Source organism: Lathyrus oleraceus, chromosome 6, assembly GCF_024323335.1.
Source record: "Lathyrus oleraceus cultivar Zhongwan6 chromosome 6, CAAS_Psat_ZW6_1.0, whole genome shotgun sequence".
Taxonomy (NCBI): Eukaryota; Viridiplantae; Streptophyta; class Magnoliopsida; order Fabales; family Fabaceae; genus Lathyrus; species Lathyrus oleraceus.
In genome coordinates, this window is record NC_066584.1 from 425,296,206 (window position 1) to 425,308,955 (window position 12,750).

At 34.1% G+C, this 12,750-nt stretch overlaps 1 protein-coding gene across 1 annotated transcript; it reads left to right on the forward strand.

The window, feature by feature from the left end:
* Positions 1-961: 961 nt before the first annotated feature.
* Positions 962-3,658, forward strand: LOC127093129 (uncharacterized). Its single transcript, XM_051032032.1, has 6 exons — positions 962-1,162; positions 1,786-1,871; positions 2,403-2,810; positions 2,907-3,134; positions 3,215-3,342; positions 3,447-3,658. The coding sequence occupies exons 1-6, from the start codon at positions 1,160-1,162 to the stop codon at positions 3,491-3,493; spliced, it is 900 nt and encodes a 299-aa protein (XP_050887989.1). The 5' UTR covers positions 962-1,159; the 3' UTR covers positions 3,494-3,658.
* Positions 3,659-12,750: the final 9,092 nt, after the last annotated feature.

A 12,750-nucleotide genomic window follows, 5' to 3' on the forward strand; every position in this document is an offset into this window, starting at 1 on the left:
CAAAGGCGGTTTCGAACACTTTAGCAACAAAAAGGAGTGAAAGATGCCCACATTTGATAGCTCAAATAAGCACTTTTGGGCATCTAACATAACACACATATGGTCACAGTGTTTGAACGTACTAAATGTTGGTACAATGTTGTTGAGTCAATGAATCACAATGAAGGCAATGCCGAGGGGACACTATCGAGTGGAACTAGATAGAGGTTGATGCGACTGCGGAAAGTTCATGTTAAGATGTTCGAACGTATCTACATTCCAAAGTCGGATCTTCATTGGAGGTTGCACTGCTGAAAAAATTAAATCGACATTTCTCTTGTGAATATAAGGGCACATATATGAATATGAAGACATTTTAAAGAAAAATGGAAGGAGAATGAAGAAAAATGGAAGGAGATAGTAAGAAGACATGTGAAAAATTATGGGATGATGCTGCTGTATTTACAGATGGAGTGCAGGAGCAGTAGCCACATGCATTGGCGCCTAGATAAAGTGGACTATGCATGTGCCATTGCATGTGGCGCCTACACATGCATGCGCCCCTCCTAATGACGTCATGGACATGGATGCGCCAGTGCATGTGACGCCTATGAATAATATTTTCATTGGATGCGCCAATGCACCTGGCGTCTTTGTTACATAATTTTGAAAAAGTGGTTTTTGATAAATATTTTCAAATAAATCATTTTGAAAATTTAATTGAAAATTTTGGTTATTTAAAAAAAAATTATATTATTTTCTAATTTAAAATGACACCATTTATGTATTTTATTTTGTCCTATTATAATTTTATTTATCAAACATATATATATATATATATATATATATATATATATATATATATATATATATATATATATATATATATATATATATATATATATATAATAAATTTTTTTTTCTGAATTCCAGCTAATTTAATTTATTTTTTAAAATAGTGAGATTTTGAAGTTATTTTCTTCCTAGTTTTGCGTATTTGTGTTTCAAAACCTTTTTTTCCCCTTCCAAATCCTGAAAATCGCTTCTCAATCGGTAATTATTAAGTGTGTGAAGATCAAAAAGCGAAACACTCCAAAATCGCTTCTTAGTGATAACCGCTTCTCAGTAACAATCCAAACATCGCTTTCTTGACTGATTCCTTCTTTTCACAGCAATATCGATGGTAATTTTTCTTTTTCTTTTGATAAATTCACTGTTCAATTGTTGCTATTGTTAACGAAATTTCAATAAATCTTTGTTTCTGTAATTTTTAATTGCGAGGTTATTTTAGAAACTCAATGTCCTGATCCTACTCAGTAATTTTTAATTACAAATAATAAATCTTTGTTTCTGTTATTTGGGTTTATTTTAATGGTTTTGATCAAGAATATTATTAACTGTTATCATGATTCATGAACAAACCAACAATCTGCTAGCATGCTAATGATTGATTTAGCTTCATAATGTATGAAGAAATGTTGATTTAGTAACCATTTTGGAGACTCTTTTTGTTTGTTATTTTTTTTAAACAATTTATTTAATGTTTATGTTCTGATTTTTGGCAAAAATGTTGGAGCTGAAAATGGGGGAAAGTGTTATTAACTTGTAGTAATTGTGTTTTTCATCGAACGCGCACGACTCAGAAGTCGAGAGCTGGGCCTACTAATGAACTACAGATTTTATATGCAGACATGAATCATGATACATCTATTAAAGTTTTTATAGAAGAATTCATATGTGGAGCTTCACTTTTGATTTTACTGAGTTAGGAACCATTTCAGTAAAAATCTGTATACCCTGTTGCAGGAAAGTGTTTGTCTCAAGTGTGGCGATGTAGGTTTTATCGAGGCGATAGTTTTTTGTAACAAGTGTGAGGCTTGTGCTCTTCACAGGTACTTATCGTTCACTACTTCACTTCTTTTCACTGCATTATCTGATGCTCTTACAGCAAGTTTTTGTCATCATATTTAGCTTCAGGTGTCAACTACTCAAATGCTACTCACACATTCTTTGATAGTTCTACCATTATTACCGGTTTTAATATAGCATGTAGTTATTCTTCTATGTGTTGTGTTATAGAAAGCAGATACATTGAATTTTAGTAAAAGTGCTTTCAGAATTATGTTTTAATTCAGAAGTAGGTATTTTTCCATCTGTGCTTTGCTTTAGATGCCTCTCTTTCTTTATATTGTCATATGGATATTCTTGAAATTCGAATAGGTGTACTGAAAAGAAGGTTTGGGAGGGTTCCTATCCATTATAATTGGGTTTGTGTAAACCAAAAGATTGCTGAATAGATAACAAACGCAATTGTGTTAATACCATTATTGACTTCAACTTGAATCTGTTTTTTCTCCTAATATTTTATTTAATAGAAATTTTGAATTCTATTAAGTTGCAATGAAGTCCTTTTTTTCTTCCAGGTACTGTTTAGATGGACCTGTGGTTTTTACTGATGAGGTTATATGGTTTTGTGAGGATTGTGAACCAAAGAAAATATCTCTAAAAACTAAATCTGCAAGTTTGGCCAATAACGCACTCCAACCCCGAAGAAAACTGAAACATTGTGTAAAGAGACTGACGGTAAGAAATCAACAGCACAAAAAGATTAAAGAGAAGCAGAAAAATGGAAAAGTTAACTCTCGCGTACATAATATCCGCTATGAACAAGAAACTGAATCTGAAAATGAGTGTGAACCAGTTCCATCAAATGCACCAAATACCAATGTTGTTCCTAAATCTGTTCTAATCTCTCAAGTAACTGCCACTGATGATTTAATTACATTAGAAGTTCATGTTGAAGCACAGCCGATTGCTGAACCAATGTGGAGGTATCAATTTCGTTTTGCCTCCTTCATTTGAAAATCGGTGAACTTTTATATAGCTTAATGGTGAATATCATTGAAGTTGAGTTTTCTGGTTAATAGGGGAAATTTGCTCTTCTGTGATAAAAGTAAAACTATCGGTACTGTCAATGGACTTCTGGCCCATTTGTCCAGTTTAGCATCCCCCAAAGTTCTGGAGGAGGCTGATCTTTTCCCAGAAGTGCTTTCCGCGGATTTGCTTCCCAGATCTGCGGTGTGGCCTAATAGCTTCAAGAAGGAAGGACCAACTGATAGGAGCATTGCTCTTTATTTCTTTCCTGTGAATGAAAGGTAATTTCTTAGACAAGTTTTAAATCATGTAATGCGATCTTTCTTTAAATTGATATATCGATATAATATTTCCACTACAGATCATCTATAAATGTCTTTGACATGCTGGTTGATGATATCATTCGGACTGATGATGCCATAAGAGTTGTGACCGAAAATGCAGTGCTTTTAATTTTTCCTTCCACCTTGCTTCCAACCCAACATCAGAGTGAGTTTCATCTATTCTATATCTTCAGTTGAACATTTCAGTCAAATTATTTAATATTTATACATCTTAAGATTCCATTTTAATTTGAGTTATCATTTGGACAGGGTTTCATTCCAAGCATTACTTGTGGGGTGTCTTCAAGAAAAAGTAAACTTCACTCAAGACAAACAATGTTGTGTGCTTATAGAATGCTCATGTTACGAAACTCTTGACCCGGCCTAACCATAGTCAGTTTTGTATTCTTGAAAGATAATAGTAGCTATAGTTATATTCTAAGGTACAAGTCATCAATTACATATTTTCCTCTGCTATATCAGTTTAACTCTTTGAGAGAAGAAACTAAGTAGTAAAACCAAGCAGAAGAATGAAAAAAATGCATGAAACCAAGGCCAAAGTTTATCAAAAAATGGAAATGCCGATTACAATAACAGTTTCTAATTTGAAGAGATTGTGATGAACAAAAAGTTCCATCATAACAAGCTACTGCCATTGTAGATTCTCAACTTGCTTGTGCAATTCAACCTTCTGCTAATTCTATACAGAAAAAATAAATATTTCTGCAATAGCTCCAAATTTTGCATTCCAAATTTTCACTTTAATCTAATTTCAGTCATTTCCTTGATAATTAACTTAAATCTCTCTTTGGTCTTGACTTACAATGCATTCTGAATCCAAGACCAAGGGAAGAAGAGGATCATTGATGAGTACTAGAGTTCCTCTTATATTCCGGTTCCCTTTTAAGAAGATTTTTTTTTTACTTTTTAGAAACAAAAGCCAAAATTCAGTATTTTTGCATTTTTTCAAATATCGAAAGCATAAAATTTTCGGACATTTCCAATTAGCTAAAATATCTTAAACATAATATAACTTTAGTTTTCCTTTTAAATTAAGGTGTGGAAGATGATATTGAAATTCTATATTACATTTGGATTTTACTAAGGTATTCACTACAACATGAGTATGTTTAAGATCAATTGAGACTATAATGGATTGATGGAGATAATGAGAGAATTTGAGAAAATTAGGGTGAAAATATGAGATTTTAACATTAATGATCCAACATGGATACTTAAACCATCGTATAAAACAATTCAGCTAACCAACTAATGAGAAAAACAAATTTCTCAGCCTTGCAATTGGTTGCATTAAATCTCTGCCTTAAAAATACAAAACTGGAAGGGATGCAATCTGTTGTGCCAAATCTCTGTCTAAAAATTGAACACTGCATAACATGGATATAACCTGTTGCACATTTACTACAACCTATTGCATTGACTTGAATTATATTTTATCAACACACCACCTTAATCAAGTCTTCCAAGTCTTTCATACTCATGTGCTCTTTCAACCTCTTGAACACTTTAATTGTTACTCTTTCGATTAGCAAATCAATCACTTGATCTTCACTTTTACAATACACCAACTTCAATTTTTCTTCACTTACAAGCTCTCTCTAAGTAGTGAAATCTCATTTCTATATGCTTGTTTATCCCATGTACAATGAGATTCTTAGTGAGGTATATAGCGGAAACGATGTCTATCAACAAAGTCACAACATCATACTCTTCGTTGCACAACTCCTTCATCAAATTCACCTAACATACAATTTGACACACACAAATAGACGATGCAATGTGTTAGACGAGGGCATCGATATAGAGGGAGAGGGTGAATAGATTACAATAAAATTTTCTTCGATTAAAAAATCAGTTTTTAAAAATATTTATTCTCGCAGGCGGAAACAATTACAGATCGACACTCGTTTATCTCAAATTGTTATTGGAAGAATCGAATATGCGTTTAAACTGTAACAAAACATATAACAATGTTCCAAGACGTTGGGGCAAGCCATTTTTAAATCTTCAGATAATAAGACTGCTTCATAGCTTATGACTGGGGCAATTCATGCAAATATCCAATAGACTGGGACATAGGTAGGCCACGAAGGTACAATCTCTCTCCATGTTTCCAATCAAGTCCAGAGGCGTAACAACTGGTGAGCCTGAAGTAGGTGTCAGAGAATCACGTCTTTATAACCCTTATCCTAGCCCTGATTTTCCACTGCCCGTAAAATGAGCATCTGATTTAACCATTGCATAAATCATCATCATGTATTAATCACGTCGCTTCACTCATGCATATCATTCATCTAGCATAGCATGAAGCCATCTGTGTAAATCAGAAAAGTCAAAGCCTAATATTTTATTGACATCTCCAAATCCCAAACTTTCAGGTTAGGTTTTAAGGATACGTAGGCATGGGGGCCCTAATCCTCTCCAAACTTCCAAGTTATCTATTCCATTATTTTTCCATTATTCTTTTGCGAGTCATCTTTAGATAGAACATCCATTCGAGCATAGAACAATCAAGACAGTTCCCGTTGAGTACAACAGATGTTATGGGTGCTAATACCTTCCCTTTGCATAATCGACTTTCTTGCCCATTTTCTCCCCCCCCCCCCCCCCGTGCTTTATTGATGTTTTCCCTTTCCTTCGGGAATAAATAAAGTTTGACGGCGACTCTTTTATACCTTCGAGCATGCGATGCATTCAGGTATACTTCCGCTAGATTCACTAAGAAATTGGGACTAACAAGGCAAGGGAAAGGAACTTGTCAAAGCACAGGGACTCATATGACAATGGTCTTACCGAAGCACAGGGACTCACATGGTAAGAAAGGAAAGCAAGGAACTTGTTAAAGCACAGGGACTCACATGACAAGGGTCTTACCAAAGCACATGGTCTAACATGGTTAGGGAATGATGTTTAATCCAAGATAGGATATGGGGTTAACCAAAGAGGTGTGTCCCTAAATTGTGGTGTCAAAACCAAGAAAGGGGTGTAAACCATGACGGTGTAAACCCAAAATTGTGGTGTTTAAACCAAGAAGGAAAGTGGGTTAACCTATGAAGGTGTGTCCCAAAAGGAAATTGCAAAGGTATTTAAATCATAGGAGAATGAAAGAGGAGCCACAGGGTTGGTTGCAGACTTGACAGTGAATTGACTGGAATTGCACTAAAGTCTATGAACAGAGACACATACTCTGAGCAACTGGGTCATTCGTCCCATACTCAGAGATATTCTAGACAAGTGTAGGAAATATTCCCTCTCATCATTATACATTGCTTAAGGCTCATGGCATGCAAGCCTAGTCAATGGTTGACAAATGCTTGAAGCAGGTTCCCAAAGATGCTTATGGGGATGAGTCAGATGACTAAGATCTGATGAGGAAATCTATAGTCCACTAGGACACTTGCACTTGCTAGGAAGTTGAAGCTCCAAAGTAACAGAGGCTAGTCCCATAAAGTGACCAATGGACTTATGGTCAGTTGACAAAGACTAAGGGGAAATGGAACTGATGAAAGGATCTAGTTGATCAAAATGGAATTTGATTAAGCCAAATCAAGGGAATGAGATTGATAAACAAACAATGCATGATCATACAACAACTGGCCTAGGGTCTCATTGTAAGGTAACCCAAAAGTAAGCCATGTGGGTGCAAGGTGTACTAAACCTTGTCTCATTTTTAGGTAGCCCAAAAGAATGTGTGTGCTAATGTGTGCTAACCTAAACATATGAATGTGATGAGCAGGGGCATAAGGTAGATGAACAAAATCACAAGCTCAAAAGTTCAATAGGAGAAAAGTCAAGTTAAAGTGTCCACAAGGTCTATGGGTCCAAGGTCACTCCAAGTCAAGCAATGGGTCTAAGTCCTAAGTCCAAGGTCCAAAGTCCCAAGAGGGGGCACCATCACTCCTAGTCAAGCAATGGTTTTAAGAATCAAGTCAAGTCATTTTATCATGTTTTGATTTATTGAGATTATCAAGAAGATCAAACACAATATATGAGGCAACAGACGAATAAGACAAGATGAATTAATGCATGAAGTGAGATGATGAATAATGAGAGATAAAGTAAAGTGTGTTAAATAAATGCATAAATGTAAATGACTTGAATTAAATGGAAATAAAATTAAAGTAAATGATTAATCTTAGGGCTTAGTGATTAATCGACTGTGTTGGGACATTTTAGTGTTATGTTAAGCAATCGTAAGTAGGCTTATGTAGAAGTCATACCTATCTGAGGTCGGTCAATAACAATCTATGTCTCATACATGTTAGAGAAATGATACAAAATCATTCTCCTAAAACAATGTAACACAAGTCAAAACCAACAAGAATGAGAAAGAGAGGGAAAGGGAGATCATCAACCACAAAGGCAAAGGGAATATCCATCATCAATTTCAATCAAACTTTTTCATGATACCCTGAGATAAACTTGTCATCAATCTAAAGTATGATAAATGATCAAATGATCACTTAATGATAGATTTGAAATGAAGAAAGTTCAAATCATCAGAGCCTCAATGCAAAGTCCAATTGAATAAGATGAAGCATCAATAAACCACATATGATCAAAAGTCAACAAAAGTCAGCACAAAAATAGACCAAAAAGAATGATAAAACAAATGTTTAAAAAGGTTTTAAATGAAAATTAAAATAAAAATGTTAAAGAGGTATCAGAACACCAAAAAAATCTCCCAAAATTTTTGAGAAAGTCACAAATACTATAAGTATTGAGATCTCAAAAGTTGGAGTGAAAAATGTTTCAAAATGATTAAAAATAAAATGCTAAATGAAAGTTAAATGAAAAATAGAAGAAAATATGAATTAAATGCATAATGAGTTTTAAAAATTATGCAAAAATTATATGTGGTAGAAAATATTTTTAATTATGGAAAAAAGTTAGAATAAAAAATAATAAAGTAGCTATTTAAAATGAATTTTGAAAGAAAAAGAAATTAAATGAGTTAAAAATAGAAAAAAAGAAATTTAAATTCAACAACTAGGTTAAGTGTCATGCGGTGATTGGCTGGAGAATTTGAATTTCCCTCTGAAGCGTGCGAAGCACTTCATTTTCAACCTCTGAACTTGTGATTTTGCAGGTTCATGAACTCTAAGTTTTAAGATCAAACACCAAACGTGCAAGCTTCTACTATACATGATCATACATCCATACATCATCCAATTTCCCACTAATCTTACACGGATTGCAACCGAAATCAGAGATTGAAATTCAAACATTTCATTTCAAATCCAAATTCAAGTGAAATTCCATCAAATGACATTCAAATTTTGATCACACTTTTTACATTTATTTTCACATGATCCTTATACTAACCTTTAACATAGTTTATAGCCTATAAATTGAAGCAATTTCATCAATAAACAACAACAACAATCATACACTAGCCTAGCCAAAACCCTACATCAAATTCATCTTCCAATTCAAGTTTCTTCACATTGAAGAAATCTTGAAAACTTGAGCCAAACCTTCCACATTGCTATCAATTTTCATCCCAGTCCATTGAATCCTTACCCATCTTTATTATACACTATAAATCCTTATCATAAGCCTTCATTTCACTCAAATTAAGTTCAAGACTAGTTGAATTCAAATTTGAAAATAAGGTGTTCAAAATGGTGAAATTGTGTTAGAAAGAGGTAGAAGAGATCGAAAGGATTTAAAATCTGTAAAGAAAATTCAACTTGGTAAATTGCCAGAGCTAAGCCAGAATTTGCATTTACTGGCAAGAATCTTTATTGTGCTCATCGGTATTCTTGAGGTCGTTCATTCAAGTAGCCTCTAATTCTTGCTATTTTGCGGCCGGGGGGGGGGGGGGGGGGGGGGGGGTTTCACATTTGTATTTCTGGACATCATACGCACCAAATCCCTCAATTAATTTTAAGAAACTACGATGAATTGAGAATTCCTAGGAATTTAGGGTTCTTGAGCTCATGAATGTTCATGAACATTCAGGAACATGAACCCATAAATGTTGAATCCCAACCTGTTTCAAGCAAATGGTTACCCCAATCGCTTTACAACATGTTTCTAAGCATGATTCCATACATATTTTACTTGAAATATTTTATTTAAAGCTAGATTGAGACCATTTCTCTTGAGTCCTTAAACTTTCGAATTCACCATAATTGATGCTTACTTCTGGTTGATGCTTGTTTATTTACGTTTGGTGAAGTTGATTTCGTGTTATTTTTTATGAATATTAGTTTGAAGCTTGAGAGGCTTGACACTCGCTTATAAGTTTGTGGGAGCGAAGAAAATGACCTATTTGGTCACTTGGGCCGTTTGGGCCCTAGTTTCTCCTCACGCCCCCTTGCTTGCTGGGCACACACCCTTCTAACTTCTCTATCTATTTGGGCCTTTGGCCTAGTGTTTCGCTACTAGAACCCCCTCACTTCATCTTGACACCCCCTATTTGTGTGGTATGTTGAAGAATATGCTTTTTGTTTGAGGCCCAGGTGTGTTTGCTTGATCACGCACCCAGTCAGTTTCACATCGGTTGTTGGTGTGAGACGCTTGGTTATTAGGCCTCCAACCTTGGGGCTTTCTCTTTTTGCTGCCACACCCACTCTTTACATATTGGCACCCCCTCATTCATGTATATTTTTTATCATTATTTTTATCTGAGCTTTATTAATTTGATTAATTTCTTAATTAATTTGAAAAACTAATAATTACTATAAAAATAAGTTAATAAAATCAATGTTCTATTTTTTTTATAAAAAAAACTACCTTTTTTCAATAAATATTCATACTATTTTATAATTTACCCCCGCAATTTTTTTCACAATTAAATCAGACGAAAAATGATTAGCCAGACGTAATATCCATCATTTCCCTTGAGTATCCAGATACCTGTTGTATCACTTGCCTTCCGAATACTCGTCTTCCACTTAAAAACAAACTCAACCAATCAAACTCACTTTTTCTCTAGTGCAATCAAATCAAAACTTTTTCATAAACAAATGATATTTTATTTGTTCCAACACAATACAAGCAAACACTTCTTTCGCCTGTGCGTGAAAAACAAGCAACACTTAACTGCTCGAATGCAACCTAAAAATCGTTCACTAAAATCAACAAAGAAACAAACTTTTTATACAAAGAACTATGTAACTTTGAGTTCCCCATCGTACTTGGGGATACGTAGGAGCAAGATTCAATGTCTCGTTAAGCACCCTAATAAAAAAAACTTTTTAAAATCTTTTTCCTTTCATATTTTTCAAAATTAGAAGAAATTAAATAACTTATGCTAACACTCATATTCACAAAGCTAATTAAATGGTTCCCGTTGAGTACAACGAATGTGTGGAGTGCTAATACCTTTCTCGCACATAACCAACTCCCGAACCTGAATTTGGTTGTAACAACCATATTTTTGTTCTTTTAGGATTTTATTGATATTTTCCCTTTAAAAAATAATTCCGGTGGTGACTATGTTGTATTTCGAGTGTCCGTATGCTCGGGTATTTTTCACGCCGCGACACACATGACTCGAATCACAACTTGTGTCACTTTTTCTTGTTTGGTTTTGACTTGTTTGACTCGAGTCAAGGTTTGTGCATGGCTAAAATCATGAACCATCATGACTCGAATCACAACTTTAACTGACTCGAATCACAGGAAAATGTGTCATTTTTATTAAGTTGATCTTGTTTCATTCTACTTGCTGATTTGACTCAAATCATGAAATGTTCTTGACTCGAATATAACAACCCATTTTCACCCTTTATGTGCATAATCTCCAGAACCTATAAATTTATTTTTCATCTTATTTTCATTAATCAATTTCATAACTAACATTGTGATTTTGTGAAACCAACAACCCTCTCATTTTGAAAACTCAAAGACTCTTGCAAACATAAAATTGGTCATCTTCAACCTCTAGTTTTGATTTCAGATCTTGATCATGAGAGATTTGTAATTATCGAGGGAGACGTTGTCTTGAAACTAACTGTTCTGGAAGGTTTGGTAAATATTTTTAGGAAACCTGTAGTATTGTGGTTGTTTTCATTTGTAGTGACAAATTCTAGTGAAAAGAAAGAGGTTCTTCTCTCCAGGTTGACCTTGGCAGTGACTGTGTGGAAGTCTACAGACAAGGTGGAGTTCTTCTCAATCTTTGGATAGTTCATTGCTCAAGAAATCGGTGGGATCAAGGGGTGATTGCCACATACGAAGACTGTGAGCAGATTCGTGAAGCTAGAAAATACAAGAAGCAAGAATCGAGTAAGGACTTTATATAAGAGTTTGGCATTAAGCTGTATAGAAGTCAAAATATAGATAGAAGACTTATCTTTCTTAGAGTTATTATGGATTTGTGATTGTATGAACTCGTTTAGTATTTGTCAAAACATAGTGGAAGAAAACAAATTCCAATGGGAAACCATTGAAGAATGGAGTAGGCTTCTGCGAGGATGATAAAGTTGAACCACTATATACCTCCTCTCTCTCTCTCTCTCTCTCTCTCTCTCTCTCTCTCTCTCTCTCTCTCTCTCTCTCTCTCTCTCTCTCTCTCTCTCTCTTGCATTTCAATTTTTGTAGGTTATTGCATGTTTAAGTTGTTTGTTTCTTAGCGTAATTTATCGTTAATTCCTATTGGTAGCAATTTATTATGCAAGTGTAGATTTTGTTAGAAATGAAACCTAATTGAGTTTTATTGGTGATCAAATTCCACGAAGTAGTGGTGTTAGAATCCTATAATAATTGAATTTTTGTAAATGACGCATCTCATGTAGTTTACAATTTATTAATTCGATATAGCTAGCAACTTATTCTGTATTATCCTTAAACGATCTATAGTATTTGTGAATTGTGTATCTGTAATTGTGATTGATTTCCAATACAAGCATAAACTCTCTATTTTCTCTTAAAGACTCCTGCGCGTTTGAAAAAATCTGATATCTCACTTTGAGTATCAATCTTGTTTTTTAAAAGGGTATATTCACCACCTTTAGATCATTTTTCTACACCATATTCCTACCTAACATTTAGGTATTCCTATGCCTTTGGATCAAGATTAAGCGAAGATTTTAAAATATTTGAAGTTTCAATGTTCTACTATAATAGAAGGAAAAATCAATTCGAACTGTGTTTGACTAAAGAAATTTTTTGGCTTGTAGTATTCAATGTTGTTGATTATGCGTTGTACCAAAAATACTCTTATATTAATTTTCATATTAGTGGAAGACCTAACAAAGTTTCAATGGTGAAACCATTGAAGAGTGGATTAAGCTCTAGCAAGGTCAAATGAGTTGAACCACTATAAATTTTGTGTATTTTCTCTCTTACCTTATCTCCTTTATTTCTTACATATATTTTGTATGCTTATGATTTATCACTTTTCTAGAAATTTCATGTGGTTAGGATTTATTGGCTTCATAGTGATTTCTTGCATAAAAGTAGGTATGTGTTAGACTCAGGCTCTGAACGATATTCTTGATGATTAAATCTGAAAAACTGTATTTGCATAATACTTGATCAGTTATATATGTTTTAAATACAATTCTCGTGTACGTCCAAATTAATTTAATTTCTACTTTATTGA

Coding starts and splice junctions, on each gene's coding strand:
- LOC127093129 (XM_051032032.1), top strand. Junction 1,872..2,402: donor GAGGCTTGTGCTCTTCACAG/GTACTTATCGTT, acceptor TTTTTCTTCCAG/GTACTGTTTAGATGGACCTG. Junction 3,135..3,214: donor TTCTTTCCTGTGAATGAAAG/GTAATTTCTTAG, acceptor TTTCCACTACAG/ATCATCTATAAATGTCTTTG.